The sequence below is a fragment of the Protopterus annectens genome, chromosome 6.part0, assembly GCF_019279795.1.
Source record: "Protopterus annectens isolate FY-2018-M chromosome 6.part0, PAN1.0, whole genome shotgun sequence".
NCBI lineage: Eukaryota > Metazoa > Chordata > Ceratodontiformes > Protopteridae > Protopterus > Protopterus annectens.
Genome location: NC_056737.1, coordinates 1,969,178,133 through 1,969,196,218, shown reverse-complemented (window position 1 = coordinate 1,969,196,218; position 18,086 = coordinate 1,969,178,133). Strand labels below are relative to the sequence as shown.

The following is an 18,086-nucleotide window of genomic DNA, read 5'->3' as shown; positions in this document are numbered from 1 at the left end:
CATCTATCCAAAGCTCTGGCCTCTATCTGGAGGAACCGGATTTTTTACCACAGAGGCCTTGACACCCTTAGGTCCCTGACTAACTGTTTCCGGGTCCGCCCTAGGACTCTTATACAGATATTTATGAGCTTCAGGCACCCTGTAATACCTGTCCGGTTTAACAGGAGCAGGAGGCAAAGAATCAGGATTAAGTGAAGCCTCTGCAAACACATCTTCCACAACATCCAGAACAGGTGGTATAGCCAAAGGCCTATGCTGAGGTAAAAGCTAAAATTCCCTAAGCCTTTTCCTGGAATCAGAGAAGTCCTGACCTTCCCTCTTAAAATGTTCCCTCATGGAATGAAGAGTCTCTGAAAATGAAAAATCCTCTGGAGGAGAAGCAGAAGGAGTAGAATCATCCACATCAGAATCAGAATAAGGAGAATACTCCTGCAAGTCTTCAGCCGAAGACTCTGAAACATCCGAAACCTGCTCAAAACTCCCCAACTCTGGTTCCACCCTAGGCCTCTTATCAAGAGGGGGCAAAGAACCTCTAATCAAAGTAATTAAATCTTCTGCCATTTTGAGCATGTGCTTCTTGGGCACAGATCTTGAAGAACTAGGAGTGACACCAACAGAAGCTAAACCTGGCCTGCCTCTGGGAGAAGCCTTGGAAACAGAAGGAGAGGGCCTAACCACCCTAGGAAGGGAGGGAGTACAGTAACCTGAGAAGCCCCTTCAGCCTGACCTGCCTCCTGAGAGGCCACATCCTGCAATATCAAAGTCTCCCCTGGGACTCCAGAGAAGCCTCGGTGGAACCACCGGTTCCACTGATGCCTCTAAAGAACCGGCGTCCGGTACGGACGACTCTTCTTGCCTGGGTTTAGCTGCTTTGTCTTTGCGCTTCTTCGAAGAAGCGGGCGTCGGAGCATCCGACGGCATATTGTAATTGCACCGCTTCCCGAAGACCAACCTGGCACAATCTAACCTTCGGCAATAGTGCGCTTATTAAACCTAGCACAAAAGCGACACCCAACAACGTCGTGCTCAGGCCCCAAACAAGGAATACACAAAGTATGATAATCTCTATGCGGTATCTGCTTCCCACAAGAAATACAGTTATTCACTTTTTCTGACATCCGGTAAACCACTGAGGCAAGAAAAAAACTAAAATATTCCCCAACGGGGTACTTAGCCAACTTTGACTCGGTCTGAAACTCCGAATTCGAAAAATTTCAGAACGCCGAACGGCACTTGCAACGCTGCTTCTGCATCGGACCATGCGGCAAAAAAGACTGAGGATATGACGTCGGTCATGCGCATTTGTACCCTGACGTCCTGATGTCAGTCTTAAGCGCCTTGACCGACGTCAGCCTAATACTTTGATATTCGGGCCGACCGAGGACAGCGGACTACCCAAGTGTAAGGACTGCAGCAATGTGAGATGAAGAACATCCCTGTCCGCATAGAAGATAATAAAGGGTTCCACAGCCATAAGGGCCTGCAACTCGGACACTCTTCTTGCTGAAGTGATGGCTAGAAGTAAGGCTGTTTTCCAACAGAGGAATTTTAACTCTGCTGTAGCAGCAGGCTTAAAGGGGGGGGGGGGGAGCGTGAGCTTCTCTAATACAAAGTTAAGGTCCCATGCTGGAGTGGGAGCTCTCCTCAGGGGTCTTAAATTGTTAGCTCCTCTCAAGAACTGGTTGACCAGAGGGTGAGAGAAGAGGGGTGGCTCAGTATTGTAATGAGCTGAGATGGCAGAGGCAAGAATCTTAATAGAAGAGAAGGATAGGCCTTTGTGGAGCAGTTCTGCTAGATAATCTATGATTTGAGGTAAAGTGGTCACGGTTGGATAGGGCATCCACTTTCCATGCTTGGCTGTGGTGTGTTCTGGTGCAAAATTTGCTTAACTGATGGTTCTGGGGGGAAGCAAAGAGGTCCACCTCTGGTGTCCCCCACCTGTGGATTAGAAGCTTGAATTAGTTGGTTTCCAGTTTCCACGCATGTGGGTCCATTAGATTTTTTCTCAAGTCAACTGCCAGTGAATTTTGTTTGCCTGGCAGGAATTGAGCTTGCAGGTGCTCTTGATTGCTCAAGGCTGTGTTCCACAGAGCCATGGTTCACCTGCAGAGTGGGTTGGAATGAGTTCCCCCCTGCTTGTTTATGTACCACATAACTGTGGTGTTGTCTGTCTTTATCAAGACTTATCCTGGAAAGATAAGGTATTTGAAGGCTGTCAGTGCATTTTGTACAGCTAACATTTATTTTTGATTGATATGCAGGTGCATTTGTCTTGGGCTTCATTTGCCTGCCATGTGAGCGCCCGATGCATAGTCTGATGAGTCTGTTGTCAGGGTTTGGGTGGCAGGGGGTTGAGTGAAAGGGAGTCCCTCGTTGTGGTAGCAGGCCTCTACCTACCAAAGGACCTCTGTCCTTAGGCAAGGAATGATAGGAAATACTGTTTCCAGGTCCTGAGAATGTTGGCACCAAAGACTTTTTAAGTACCATTGAAGTTTCCTCATATGCAGTCTTGCATATGGAATTAGGAGAATGCATGAGGCCATGAACCCTAGGGCTTACAGTATTTTTCTTGCAGATAGCTGGGTTTGGGTGGCCAGTAGTTTGTCAAATAAACCTGTTTTTCCGGAGTGAGGAATGCCATCTGGGAAGTTGTGTTCAAGCTTGCTCCCAGAAATACAATTTTTTGGCTGGGTACCAGATGTGATTTCTTTTCGTTGATGGTATTCCCCAGAGAAGTTAGGAGTCTCTTTACAAATGTCAGGTGCTGAAGTAGCAATTCCTGACTGTCCGCCTGAATCAGGCAAGCGTCCCAGTATGGGTAAATTTGAATTTTTCTCTGCCTGCAGTATGCAATGGCTGGAGCCAGGCATTTTGTGAATACCCAGGATGAAGTAGATAAGCCAAAGGGGAAGTGCAGAGAACTAACAGTGCATAGAGCCTGCCCTGAAACCTAGATATTTCCTACAAGATTCCCTTATGGGGATGTGCAGATAAGCTTCCTTTAATTCTAGGGTGACCAGCCAGGAGTCCTTGGCTAGCATAGGAAGCAGTTGTTGGAGAGTAAGCATTTTGAATTTTGGTACCACCAGGAAGGTGTTGAGAATTGACAGAGCCAAGATAGGGCACCAGGAGGAGTCTGGAGTAGAAACCCTGTCCCCTTTGCTCTGTTGGAACAGGCTGAATAGCCCTGATACTGAGAAGAGAAAGTACTTGCTTTTGGGCCTCTGCCCACTGGTGTGGGGGGAGGTCTGGCAATCCGCTTGGTTGGGGTTGGCAGTGAGTGAAGTAGAATCTGTATCCCTGGGATACAATGTTTAAGACCCATCTGTCCTAGGTAATGTACTCCCAGTTTTTTGCATGCAGGGCAAGTTTTCCTCCTAGGGGTACAAGTACTTGGGCATGGCTGGGAAGGATGAAGGAAAAGTTATTGTGAACTTTTCCATAAGAGGGTGGCTTACCACTCCCTGTTTTTGAGGTGGGAGCACTCCATTGTTTAGATCTGTGCATAACCTGGGACTGTAGTCTTGGTGGTCTGCTGCCCCTGGGTTTGGCCTGAGAAGGTTTGAGAGGGACTGGAAAGGACCAGTTTTTTGAAGGCCAATGCCTACTGAATCTAGGTGGCTGTACCTGTTGGAAATCTTTAACAGTTTGCATAGATTTATCTTTTTCCTCCATCTTTTAAGAACTTCTTCTGCTTTAGTGCCAAACAAACATTCTTGGTTTAATGGAGCATCTAGTAATTTTGCTTTGACATGGTCTGGGCAAGAGTTGTTCCTTCAGCCAAGCATGCCTTTTAAGAATAGATCCAGTGACAGCAGCCCTGCAAGATGCTTCTAAGGCATTAAAACCACACTGCAAAGTATTTTTCCAACTTGGTTTGCAGAATGCATTAAATCTTGTAAATCTTTATGTTCTGCACAATCAGGAATCAACATCATTCTTTGTTTAATTATTTCCATAATATGCTGCTGGTACCTCAACAAGTGAAACTGGCAGTTTAAAGCCCTGATAGCAAGAGTTGCAGAGGTATATACCTTCTTCCCCCATCTGTCTAAAGCCCTAGAATCCTTGTCCGAAGGGGTAGGGTTTTTGGCTGTAGTAACATCCTTCCCCTTCACAAGGGCAGGCCCTCTAGTGATATCTCAAACTACCATCCAATTGCCATCCTTTCTCCCCTAGCCAAAATCCTCGAAAAATGTATCCACCAACAGCTCCTTAATTACCTCACCACAAACAACTTTCTATCCAGCTCACAGCACGGCCTCAGACCTAAACATAGTACTAATACTGCACTAATAACATTTACCAATACCATTTAGCACCTCAAAAATGAAGGACAACTAGTCTCAGCAATTTTTCTGGACATGTCAAAAGCCTTTGACACAGTGTCACATCAGCTGCTACTCAACAAACTTGCTGCCTACAATCTCAGTTCACCAGCACTAACATGGTTTCTCAGCTATCTGTCTGACCATCAACAGGTCACAAAATGGAAGAACAAATCTATCCTCTGCTACCAGTATCCACTGGTGTGCCCAGGGATGCATACTTGGTCCCTTCCTCTTTATCATATTTACCAACAACCTTAATTCTGCCACCCAACTTGCTACAATCATCTCTCTCATACCTGCTGAGCCCCCCCCCCCCCAAGAACTTCAGCATAAAATGTAACAATCTTTCCAAGACACTGAAAAATACCTCTCCACCCATCAACTCATTTTAAACCCAAATAAGACTAAATTAATAGTCTTCTCAAACAAATCTTCTAAGTTCAGCACTCGACCTCTCTCTATCTACTCTTCAAATGGCACAAAAATTGAACCAACCAGACTAAACTCCTAGGAGTTACTATAGATGACAAACAAATTGGATAAACATATCGCCCTAACGATAAAAAAAGTACACACCAAACTAGGTACCCTATACAGGGCCAAACCTTACCTCACTCACCAAGCCAGACTAGCCACAGCTATATCCCACTTACTTTCTACTCTCCTGTACTGCTCACATATTTTCGCCAAAATACGCAAGTCCAATCCTGACAATCTAGAATCATGCTATAACAAAACAGCTATGTTTGCAGCCAATCACCACCACAAAACCCATCATTGCTCCACTCTGCGCCAACTCAACTGGCTGAAACTCCCCAACCTATTAACCCTAAACCAACTCACTTCTGCCCAGAAAATCATACACAACCCCAGCAACAGCCCTGCATTATCAGACCTGGTCCAAACAAACAAGTTATCCAATCACACAATTATTATGGTGACTCCTATTCCAATAAAATTGCCAGGGCCTGGAATGCCCTTCCCCTGCACATCCAAAACAATCCCAACTACTCTTCATTTAAAAACAGCCTAAAAGACTATCTAAATAGTAAATGGCTCTGCCCCTGTACTCCACCTGGTTAATTCCTTTCTCATATTACCTCTACATCTCCCTATTTTTTCTCACCTCTCTCCTGCTCCTTATGCAGCTACTTCCTATACATTCTGTCTTGTCCTACTTTCTGGCATACTTTGCTTATTCCAGTTACTAATAACTCCATATTATGCTGTACTACTTCTTCAATTACTAAAATCTTTGAAATGTGTTCTGAAATATGTTTTTACATGTCTGATTACTACTACTTAGGGCCTATAGCCACTTTAACTATAGTTTTTGTTTATTGCAATTTTATTTCACTCATTTTTTAACACCTTGTGTATTTACAGTAATTGTTTTATAGAAATTGTCAGTTTTGCTGGAGCTTTACTCCACGGGTCTCTGCTGAAAATGGGCTTCTGGCCCAGTCAGACACTACCTGGTTAACAAATGTAAATAAATAAAATAAAGCTTCTTTTAAATATCAGAAGCTTATGCACATTTTGCTTGTAGTTCTTCCAAGACACAAACCTGACTTGTTTCCTGAGTTTACGAATCTACATTAAATTACTGTGAAGTTTAAGTACATCATACCTGAAAGAAACGCCAGCTTTTTCTTCAGTACTGGCAATATGGCTGTAGCCTCCATTTTGCTGACATTCAAACATGGGTTTCACAACCTTGAAAGACAGAAAGAGAAACTAATATTACCACATTCTACAAATGCAAAAAAGAAACACTATTAAAAGAATGCCTTCTTGAACAAAACCTATGCTAAGCAAATAAAGCATATACACATACGATGGCTAACCTGACCACTGAAGTATAAAGCAACAAGTTAAAGGTGCATATCTATAAAGCGGGCTGGGTAATCAGTAATGTGGAGACCTAAAGTATGAAAGCCGCAAAATTCTAGACCAAAATGATTTTCCCAAATTTCTTCTGATCTAAAGTAGAGCAGCACTTTTAATCTTTGCATATCCTATCAGCCAATAAAACAAAAATGGAATATGTCACACAGGCAAAACTCCTTGGAGTACTGATGCTTGATGACAATCTCAGATAAGGCCAACACCTACTCCTACCCATCAAAAAAACTAACTGGAAACTAGGATCTCTCTACAGAGATAGGAAATATCTCACTAATTACAAAAAGAATAGCCCGTACACACCCATCTGTACAAATCTAAAAAATAAAAAAGAAACATCTTATAACAAAATTTGCTACAAATAATACTAAAAAAAAACCCCACTAAACACCTTAACGGATTAGAACTTAAAAACATCTCAACTACCATCAACTTATTACAGCCCAAAAACTAAAACTTTCCATATAAATGCGAGCTCTAAAAGCAACACTACAATCTTATACCACTAACTTAGCCCTACAATCCAACAAAAAAGCTTTTCTATCCATCACAAAATGAAATAACATCACAGAAGACTCACTATACTCTAACCATGTAGCAGAAATCTGGAGCCAAATCTCCCCTGAAATAAGACAGGCAGACAAACTGCATGGCTTCAAAACATCACTTAAGAAACAGCTGCTAAATTACTGGTTGTACTCGTGCATTATCCCAGGCTAAACTTACCCACTCCACTCAACCTAAACTACACCCATCAAAGTTACACTCCCTTTACTTAGCCTTTCTGTACCCTAATATTATGCATGTTAACTTTATACATCTATCACCAAGCAATCTCACTGTATATTCTCCCACAACTATCATTTATACTGTTCTTCTACAGACTGCCACTCCACCCTCCACCCTTTTTCTCTCTTACAAAACGCCCATTTCCCAGGTAACTACTACTACCTCTATTTTCTTTAATACAGGTCTATACAAACTCTTTACCTCAATCTCCCTAATGTTCATATAACTACATGTCCTCTTAAATTGTACCTCCTGCTAAATCCATTGCTGTCTTTTCTACCCTTCTCTGTACTTCCATCTGATAAGCACATTTCATAATGTATCCACAGTCTGTGTCATTTCCTTGTAACTAGCTATCTGATAAAAAATGTATTGCCATAAATTCGTAAGCTACTGTATGTTACATAACGTGCTCTAGATGTAGTCATATAATTGTTTTCATGTAAACAATGCATTTTACAAAATGTCATTTTTTTGTCTTTAAATGTAGCCCTGGGCCTCCACTGAAAATGGGATAAACCCCAGTCAGAACTTCTCAGTAAACAAACAGGAATAAATACAATAAATAAATAATAAAAGTTTACTCCATTCGTGTAAACACACAAATGTAGGGCCCCTCCCCAAAACTGCACAATGGTTTTTCACTAAGATGTCTGGGAAGAAGAGTATGATATTCTTACCTTAAAGACAGTCGGTGTGTCACAACATTCTTATACCGTTGGAAATATTAGTACTTTATTTTAAAATTTTGTTTACTTTAGAAGCAAAACATTTGGGAGTAAGTTGTCTGGCCTTCATATTTTACACTCTGTTGCTCTAATGCACTCTAAATCTGTTACAGACTCTAGTAGAAGCAGGAAGTTTAGGGAAAAAGAAATGTGGCCTTCATATTTTAGATTCTGCTGTTCTGAGCTATGAAAATCCATTTTGGACTCTAGCAGATGTGAAATACTTAACAGAAATATACCTGGCCTTCACACTTTAGGTTCTGGTGCTTTTGGGCACTCTGACAATCCATTATGGACTATAAAAGCCTGCACTACAATGGAACAATGCCCACTAAATAATAAGGAAAATGTATATTACACCAAGTCATTTGGGAAAGTTGACTTGCTAGCTTTTTCCCATTGATGTCAGTGCACTTGATTAAAGAAACACACCTGGGCACTAGAGGGTTTGGGACTAAGAAGTAACAGGCCAGATCTCATCCATAGGAAAGGTAAAAGCTTGAGGAACGCAGCTAACAGCACCAGCAAATTCAGGAAATTGGCTAACATGGGGCAAGGCAACATGTGAAAGACTGTATCGCAACCCCCCTCTTCAATCTCCTGTACACTAGTATTCTGGATTATTCAACTAATCCAGTGGCAGCTGTTGGCCACACGTAATGCTCTCTTGGTCACATAAACCCAAACCCCTTAAACTGATAAAATGTTAATAGCTTTACAGGCATAGCTACTTGGCAACAAATTTAGAGCTATAAAGCTATTACCTTGCCCTATGCATGGAAGAAAGAAAGAAAGAAAAAAAAAAAAAAAAAGAAATATACATTCAACTGACTATCTTATAGATTCATAGATGTTTACTAGGGTAACGACCAGAAGGGCCTTTTTAAGTCTAGCCATGCAACCCAAATCCCTAACGAGTTCTGGTACCCTGTGTAAGGAGGGGCTTGGGAGTTGAACCATTTACAGGCTGCCGGTGAACATTAGAGAAATAGGTGTCAAGCCAGGGATGAATTTCTTGTTCCCCATCCATTTGTCCAAGTTACACTTGAATTCAGTTAGGGAGGAACTCTGCTTCACATGGATGGGGAGCCTGTTCCAGACAAGGACTAGTCTCTAGGATACTTACCTGTGTCTGCAGCATGCCCTATTTATATCACAGGCAAGGTCCAAGTCTAGAGAAAAAGAAGTTATGTTCTTATCATAACGTTACACTTGTGGTGTTCATCTTCATTCATTCATTCATTATGGATAGGTCTCTGTTCCATCCTCGGAACAGAGTCGGCCTTAAAACAAGCTCGTGCCAGCCAAAAAACTCTCTGGCTAAGCTTTTACCCACAGTGCCCTTCTCCCTGTTACCTCAGGTCGAGTTTGCCCATGATAAGGAAAGCAGAGGCTTTTTCTGAGCAGAAACCCTAATGCAGGATTAGGACCCAATCCGATCCTCCAGGAGGCTTTGGAGGGGGAAGGTGGGTGGGATGTAATTAATAAATGAAAATGAACACCACAAATGGAACATTATGGTAAGAACACAACTTCTTTATCTGATGTTGTTAATCTTCATTCATTCCTTACTGATGGGACAGAGTCCCTAGCTACTTTATGTCCTGGGAGGTCCTTATGGAAGAATGTTCCTGAGTACCATTGAATCAAAGGATGCTCTTCCCCTGGAGACCAGATCCAATTTGTAAGGAGTAATAAAGGTATGAGTGTTATACCAGGTTGCAGCTGCAAAGACATCATCCACTGAAGCCTTTGAATGAAAAGCAACCAAAGTCACCACTGAACTAGTAGAGTGTACTTAGATCTTGCTCAGTAGAGGAGTTTTATTATGTTGGTAGACGAAGGATATACAGTTTCAATCACTTCGATAGGGTCACTTTAGTGAGAAGGTCTCCAATTTAGGGCCGGAAAAGGAAACAAAGTACAGTTGTGTACACTTACCAAAAATGTAGATGTTCAAGTATATTCACTGTTGCAGTCATCACACTTGGGTTATCTGCCCGCAGGTAGCCCGAATACCAAAGACTTAGTATTTCTGCATCAGATGCTTTTGCTTCTTCCATGATGTCAGGTCGTCAGGGGTATAAAAACAGGCAGCTGACACCATTACATCAGTTTTTCGTGCCCCAAATGTCAAGAGCCCCCAAACAGGGAGCTAGCATATGCTGGGGAAAACACCACCAGTAAAAAGTAAATACTAATACCAGTAGGAAAAGCCATAGAGAGGAGAGATAAAGAAATAGAGAAAACCAGGGGGCTGGAGGGAGGGAAACCAAGACTGCAACGGTGAATACACTCGAACATCTACATTTATGGTAAGTGCACACAACTGTACTATGTTCTTCGTGTTTCACTGTTGCAGTCATCACACTTGGGTTGATTCCCAAAGTTGAGGAAGGGTGGAGGCAGTCAAGAAAAGATAGGGCTGCCTAGTAGGCCTTGCAAGACTGCTGTAGCAAATCCTGCCCTGGATTTGGAAAATATAGGCATATGGTAATGCTTGGTGAAGGTGTGTACAGAACTCTGGGTAGCAGCTTCCAGTGTGTCCCTGGTAGGGAAACCTATGACAAATGCTGCCGAGGTAGATGTGGCCCTAGTGGAATGTGTTCTGACCCGCTAAGGGGTTGATTTTCCATGGTGTTTGTAGCAGAAATGGATGCAGTGTGCTATCCATTTGGAAATGGTTTGTTTTGAAACGGCCTTACCCTTTGCCCCTGTAGTAAAGCTGACTAGCAGCTGGTCAGATTTTCTGAAAGGCTTAGTCCTATCAAGGTAGAACCTGAGCTGTCTGTGCACGTCCAAAGAGTGCAGGATCCTTTCCCCTTTATTCCGGGGATTAGGGAAAAAGGTAGGCAAATGAATAGCCTGGTTCATAGCCACACTAGATACCACCTTGGGCATACATGATGGATTAGTCCCGAGGTAAACCCTCTCTGCATGGAAGATAATGAAGGGTTCCACTGCCATAAGGGCCTGCAGTTCAGACACTCTTCTTGCAGAAGTGATGGCTACAAGTAAAGCTGTTTTCCAAGAAAGAAATTTCAACTCTGCTGTAGCAGCTGGTTCAAAGGGTGGAAGTGTAAGTTTCTCCAACACAAAGTTTAGGTCCCAGGCTGGAGTAGGAGCTCTCCTGGGGGGTCTTAAATTTTTGGACCCTCTAAGGAATTGTTTTAGCAGTGGATGAGAGCAGAGGGGTGACTCAGTATTGTAATGTGCTGATATGGCTGAGGCATGAATCTTAAATGACGAGAAGGATAGGCCCTTGTGGAGCATTTCTGTTAAATAATCTAGAATATGAGGTAAGCTGGGCACCGTTGTGGCCACCCCTTGAGACTGGCTCCAGGAACATTATCTTTTCCACTTTTCTGAATAGGATTTTCTAGTACTAGGCCTCCTTGCCTCAAGAATGACATCCAGCACCTGCTTACTGAGGATTGCTAGAGGTGAGCTCAGGGGATTAGCCAGGCTGCAAGGTTCAGGGTTTGAAGCTGAGGGTGCAGAATTTGGCCCGTCTGCTGGGACAGCAGGGAAGGAGTCTGAGGCAGGTGCCATGGTTGTAGCACTGTCAGACTGAGCAAAAGGGGGTACCAGTGCTGGTGTGGCCAGTCCGGTGCAATCAGAATTGTCCTTGGCTTGTCCTGTTTTATCTTTAGTAGCACCTTCGAGAGGAGAGGCAGAGGTGAGAAGGCATAAACTGAGAGGCCTACCCAGGTAAAGGACAGGGCATCCACTTTCCAAGCTTGACAGTGGGGAGTTCTGGTGCAGTACTTTTTCAATTGGTGGTTCTGAGGGGAGGCAAACAGGTCTATCTCTGGAGTCCCCCATTTGTTCCTCAAGAGCTTGCATATTCTGGGTTCCAGTTTCCATTCGGGTGGGTCCATGAGATTTCTGCTTAAGTTGTCTGCCAGTGAATTTAGTTTGCCTGGCAGGAATTGAGCTTGTAGGTTCACTTGGCTGTTCAAGGCTGTGTTCCACAGTGCCATGGCTAGTCTGCAGAGTGGGTAGGAATGGGTTCTCCCCTGCTTGTTTATGTACCACATAACTGTGGTGTTGTCTGTCTTTACCAAAAGTTGTCCTGGAAGAATAAGGTCTTTGAAGGCTCTCACAGCATTCTATACAGCTAAAATTTCTTTTTGATTGATATGCAGGTGCATCTGTATTGGGTTCCATTTGCCCTGAATGCACTGCGTTGACACCATAGACTTTTTAGATACCATTGAAGTTTCCCCATGTGCAGTCTTGCATAAGGAATTAGCAGAATGCAAGAGGTCATGAACCCCAGGGCTTCCAGGATTTTCCTTGCAGATAGCTGGGTTTTTGTGTCCAGTAGGTTGTCAAATAAAAATTGACAAAACTGGCAAACAAACTAATAAAACAAAAAACAGGAACGGTGGCAAATATGCAGTCAAGCAGGAACAATTTATTTAAGCGCTTTTCGTTATCCCTGAGGTTTTCTGAAGAAGTCAGTTTTTGGGCTGACGAAAAGCGCTTAAATAAATTGTTCCTGCTTGACTGCATATTTGCCACCGTTCCTGTTTTTTGTTTTATTAGGTTGTCAAATAAACTTGTTTCTCTGGAGTGAGGAATGTCATCTTGAAAGTTGTGTTCAAGCTTACTCCCAAGAATATAACCTGTTGGATGGGTACTAGGTGTGATTTCTTCTAGTTGATGGTGTACCCCAGTGAAGTTAGAAATCTCTTTACAAATGCCAGGTGTCCTGACTCTCTGCCTGAATCAAGCAATCGTCCAAATATGGGAAAATCTGAATATTTCTCTGCCTGCAAAATGCAATGGCTGGAGCTAGGCACTTTGTGAATACCCTGGGTGCAGTAGATAAGCCAAAGGGAAGTGCAGTGAACTGACAGTGCATGGAGCCTGCCCTGAAGTGTAGGTATTTTGGGATGTGCAAATAAGCTCCTTTTAAGTCTAGGGTTGCCAGCCAGGCATCCTTGGCTAGCACAGGAAGAAGCTGTTGCAGAGTTAGCATTTTCAGTTTTGGAACCACCAGAAAGGTGTTTAGGATAGACAGGTCCAGGATAGGATGCCGGGAGTTTTCTTTTCTGGGAACCAGGAACAGTCGAATAGAAACCTTGTCCCCTTTGTTCTGCTGGGATAGGTTGAATAGCCTTGATGTCTGAGAAGAGACAGTGTCCAATACCTTGAGTTTCCAGCGGCCTAGTCGGCTCCATGTGGGAGTCGGAAGCGGCCTGTGGCTCTTTGGTAGCAGGCGTCAGGGGCTGCGAAAGCGCCTTACTGAGAACTGGCGAACCGGCGACAGGCCTAGCGGAAGCCTTGTCATCGGTTTTGGACCTCAGATGCCTGCCCTTTTCTTTTTCTTTGTGTTTTTTATAAACTCTGGTAGTCGGCTGTTCCGATGGCATTATACAATTAAATCTTCTGCCAAAGTAATGAAATGCAAAATTGTACCAACACTTAATAGTGCTTTGGTTAAATCTAGCACAAAACCAACAACTAGCAATGTCGTGGTCAGGGCCTAGGCAAGGAATACAGTAAAAATGAAAATCCTTATGAGGTATTTGCTTCCCACAAGAAATACAATTATTAACGTTTTCTGACATCGGTCTGGAGCAAGAAAAACGTTTCCCCAACGGGGTACTTAGCTTTAATGAAGACTTCGGATCTGAAATTCGAACTTGAAAATCTCAGGAGTCGGTCGACCGGCACTTGCGAACTGCTGTTGCTTCGGGCACCGCACAGCAAGAAAGACTGAAGAAAATGGCGTCGGCTGCATCTTTTATACCCCTGGCGCACTGACGTCAGGGAGGAGGTGGCAGCAACCGACGCCGGACCAAGACTTTGGAATTCAGGCCAACTGTGGGTAGCCTGCTAGCAGGATAACCCAATTGTAATGACTGCAACAGTGAAACACGATGAACATCTTGTTTTTGGGCCTTCGCCCACTGGTTTGGCGGGAGGTCTGGCCATCCACTTGGGGATGGGAGAGAGTGGAAGTGGAATCTGTATCCTAGGGAAAACTGTTTAAAACCAATTTGTCTTGGGTAATGAATTCCCGATTTTTTGCATGCAGGGCAAGCTTTCCTCCTAAAGGTGCAAGTAGTTGAGCAAGGCTTGGAAGAGTTAAGGATAAGTCATTGTGCAATTTTTCCATGGGGGGGGTGGCTTACTACACCCTGCTTTGGAAGTGGGAGCCCCCCACTGTTTAGATCTGTGCAGAGCCCGAGTCTGAAGTCTTGGTGGTCTGCTGCTCCTGGGTTTGGACAGAGAAGGCCTGGAAGGGACTGGAAAGGACCAGTTCTTTGAAGGCCAGTGCCTACTGAATCTAGCTGGCTGTACTTGCAAGAAATATTTAGCAGTTTGCATAGATTTAGCTTTTTCCTCCATTCTTTTGAGGACTTTTTCTGCTTTGTTGCCAAAAAGGCAGTCTTGGTTTAAGGGTGCATCCAGTAATTTAGCCTTAACATGATCTGGCAAGTTTTGTTCCTTAAGCCAAACATGCCTTCTAAGTACAGACCCAGTGACAGCAGCCCTGCAAGATGCTTCTAAAGCATCAAAACCACATTGCAAAGTATGTTTACCAACTTGGACAGCAGAATGCATTAAGTCTTGTAAATCTCCTTCAGCACAGTCAGGAATCAACATCATTTTCTGTTTAAATAGTCCCATAATATGTTGCTGATACTTTAACATATGAAACTGGCAATTTAAAGTCCTAATGGCCACAGTAGTAGAGGTATATACCTTCTTACCCCATCTGTCTAAAGCCCTAGAATCCCTGTCAGAAGGGGTAGGATTCTTGGCAGTAGTAGCCTTAATACGTTTAGGTCCTTGGGAAATGGTCTCTGGATCCGCGGTAGGATTTCTGAAGAGGAATTTGTGCGAGTCAGGTACTCTATAGTACCTGTCAGGTTTCCTAGGAGGTAGAGGCAAAGTGTCCGGGATAAGGCTGGACTCCAGGAAAACATCATCTACAATCTCCAGAACAGGAGGGATAGCTAGAGGCCCGTGCTGAGGCAGGTTTAAGAATTCCCTAAGTCTCTTTTTGGACTGTGAATAGTCCTGGCTTTCCCAGCGGAAATGTTCCCTAAGGGTATGTAAGGTTTCACCAAAAGAAAAATCCTCTGGAGGGGAAGCAGAGGGAATGGAATCCTCTGCATCAGAATCCTCATAAGTATATAAGAGTAAATCCTGGTAGTCAGAAGGAATAGACATATCAGATTCCTGATCAGAAGGAAAACCAGTTCTAGGTCTCTTAGAGGGGGAAGGTTGGCTTCCCCTAATTAAGGTAACAAGGTCTTCAGCCATTCTAATCATTTGTTTTTGAGGCATGTGGGCCTGAGAATGCGCTTTGGCTGTCGGTTTTCTAGGTGTAGTGCGAGCTTTAGGCCTGAGGAATTCGGTACTTTTAGCTTGACACAAAGTCGTCGGTTTAATATGAAAATCCGTATGCCTGAATGCACTCTCAGAAGCCGGTGCCTGCACATCGGCTCTGGACTTATCCAAGGTAGAGACATCCGCAGGTTCCATAGTCGAAGAAGCATCTCGCGGCATTCCGGACTCCGAATGGGTCTCAGCAGAGGCCTACGAATCTATAGAAGTGGGTATCAGGGTCTGCAAAAGTGCCTCACTGAGTACCGGGGGACTGGCCACTAGCTTAACGGAAGCATCATCGGCAGTTGTGGACCTATGCGGTCTGTCTCTGTCTTTATCCTTATGCTTTTTCGGAAGATCGGTAGTCGAATGACAAAGCCATTTCAGAGAACAGAGATAGAGAACGAAAGTATTTAGCTACAAAATTAGCCCAGCGACAAATAGTTCGGGCGTTGAACAAGGCACAAAACTGGACAGCGAGGGACGTCGTGGTCTGGGCCAAAACAGGTGACGCAGTAAGAATGAAAATCTCTGTGAGGTATTTGCTTTCCACAGGCAAGACATAATTTTTTCTGACATTGGTTAAAGCAAGAAAAAAGGATCCCCAACGGTGTACTTATATTTTTGAATACTTCAGGAGTCAGCCGACCGGCACTTGCGAACTGCTTCTGCGTCGGGCAATGCACGGCAAGAAAGACTGATGTAATGACATTGGCTGCATATTTTATACCCCTGACGACCTGACGTCATGGAAGAAGTGACCTCATCCGATGCAGAAATCCAAAGACTGAGGTATTCAGGCCGGCGGAGGGCTACCTACAGGCAGATAACCCAAATATGATGACTGCAACAATGAAACACGAAGAACATTTGTTAACTTTTTCTGACATCGGTTAGAGCAAGAAAAAAGGATCCCCAATGGGGTACTTGGCTTTGGAAGACTTCAGGATTATTCAGCTCGAAAACTAAAAATTCAGGTAGCGGCCGACCGGCACTTTCAAACTGCTTTTGCTTCGGGTTCCTCCTAGGCAAGAAAGACTGACGTAATGGTGTCGGCTGCCTGTTTTTATACCCCTGACGACCTGACATCATGGAAGAAGCGACAGCATCCAACACAGAAATACTAAGTCTCTGGTATTCGGGCCGACTGAGGGCTACCTGCAGGCAGATAACCCAAGTGTGATGTCTGAAACAGTGAAACACGAAGAACATCTGGTCTGATTTACATGCTGATTTTGTTCTGTGTAGATAAAATCGTAATTGTCTATGTACTTCTAGCAAATGAAGGCAGTATTCCCCTTTATTTGAACAGTTAAGAAAAAAAAAAAGACAAGTAGGTCAATTGTCTGGTTAACTGTCAATTCTGAAATAACTTTTCGTAGAAAGGAAGGGTTAGTCCGGAGTGATACTCTGTCCCTATGAAAGACCATGTAAGGGCGCTTGATGCATAAGGTCTGACGCTCGGATACGTGTCTTGCTGAGGTGATGGCTACTAAAAACAGTGATTTCCAAGTTCATGTGTTTTCAGGTTCAAAAAGTGGCCATGTCAGGGATTACAGTACTAGTGTTAAACTCCAAGGGTCAATCGGTTCTTTGAAGGGTGGTCCGATGTGCGAGACCTTTTTGAAAAGGTTTTACAGAGGCGATGGGAGAATAAGGATGAGTCTTGGAATGCATTATCAAAGTTTGAGATGGCAGCTAAATGGACTTGAATGGTGAAGGCTGCCGCTCCTGACTGGAGAAGACCTGACATAAAATCCAAAACCATATTAACAGGAGCTGAGCAAGGGTCCAGTTTTCTTTGTCGGGACCAAATAAGGAATCTCTTCCACTTGCTGAGACGGATTTTCCTGGCGGATGGTTTATGTGAAGCCAGAAGGACATGATGTACTGGGGAGGCAAGGTTACACTGCCTGGCAATTACTAGAAGTGGAGAAACCAAGCTGTCAGCTTGAGACTGGGAAGGTTGGGGTGAGGCAACCCTTGTGGATGAGAGATCAATTCCGAAGTTGGATCCAGAATCCAAGGTTGGTGTACTGGGTGAGGCCAAAGGAAGGAACACCAAATTTGTCATGACCAGTAAGGAGCAATGAGGATTACTTTGCTTCTCAAATGAAGGGGCCTTCTTTAGAAATTGGGGAATTAAGGGGAAGGGAGGGAAGGCATATAGAAGTCCCGTGGGCCAATCATGTATCAGAGCGTCCCTTGGGGATTCCCCCTCTGGGGGGATTAGGGGAAAGTAGCTGCTGCATTTGTGATTTGCTGGGGAGGCGAAAATATCACAGCAGGATTGGCCCCAATGGCTAAAGATCTTCGCCATCACGACTGGATTGAGGGACCCCTCATGAAGCAGTAGGATACATCTACTCAGCTTGTCTGCAATCACACTGTAAATTCTGGGAATATGCATTGCTGTCAGAAAGCAGTCGGAAGCTATCACCCACTGCCAAATTCTCATGGCCTCTCGATATAACGGACAGGACTTGATTCCTCCTTGTTTGTTGATGTACCAGACTACTGACATTGTCGGACTGTAATGCAACTGTCCCCAACGGAAGGATAGATTGAAATGCTTGCAACACCAGAAGCACTCCCCTCAGTTCTATGACACTGATATGCAGATTGACCTCTATGTCTGACCAAGTGCCTTGGACTGTCTTCCCCTGGAAAAGTCCCCCCCACACTATCAGGGAAGTGTCCATAGCCACTGTGGCCTTTGGTTGAGGGGAGGAGAAAGGGTGACTCCAAAATTCCTCATCTGGCTTCATCCACCACATTAAATCTCATTTGCATTGTTGTGTTATGCGGATTTGAAAGGAGATAGGATGGTGCAAGGGATACCACTGCATCAGTAGGAGTCATTGAATAAGTTGCATGTGTAGTCTTGCTAAAGGAACTATTGTAATTGATGCTGCAACGAACCCAGGAGTTGAACCTCCCGAGCCGAGACTTGGTTTTGACAGAGTATCACCCGAAGTTGGGA

At 44.0% G+C, this 18,086-nt stretch overlaps 1 protein-coding gene across 1 annotated transcript in view; it reads right to left on the bottom strand.

The window, feature by feature from the left end:
• SESTD1 (SEC14 and spectrin domain containing 1) overlaps positions 1 to 18,086 on the bottom strand; it is a 1,957,182-nt gene that overhangs the window by 1,517,260 nt on the left and 421,836 nt on the right. Inside the window, exon 3 of the mRNA XM_044075265.1 lies at positions 5,962 to 6,047. Within this exon, the coding sequence (XP_043931200.1) occupies positions 5,962 to 6,016 (55 nt within the window). The 5' untranslated portion in view covers positions 6,017 to 6,047. The remainder of the gene's footprint in view (positions 1 to 5,961; positions 6,048 to 18,086) is intronic.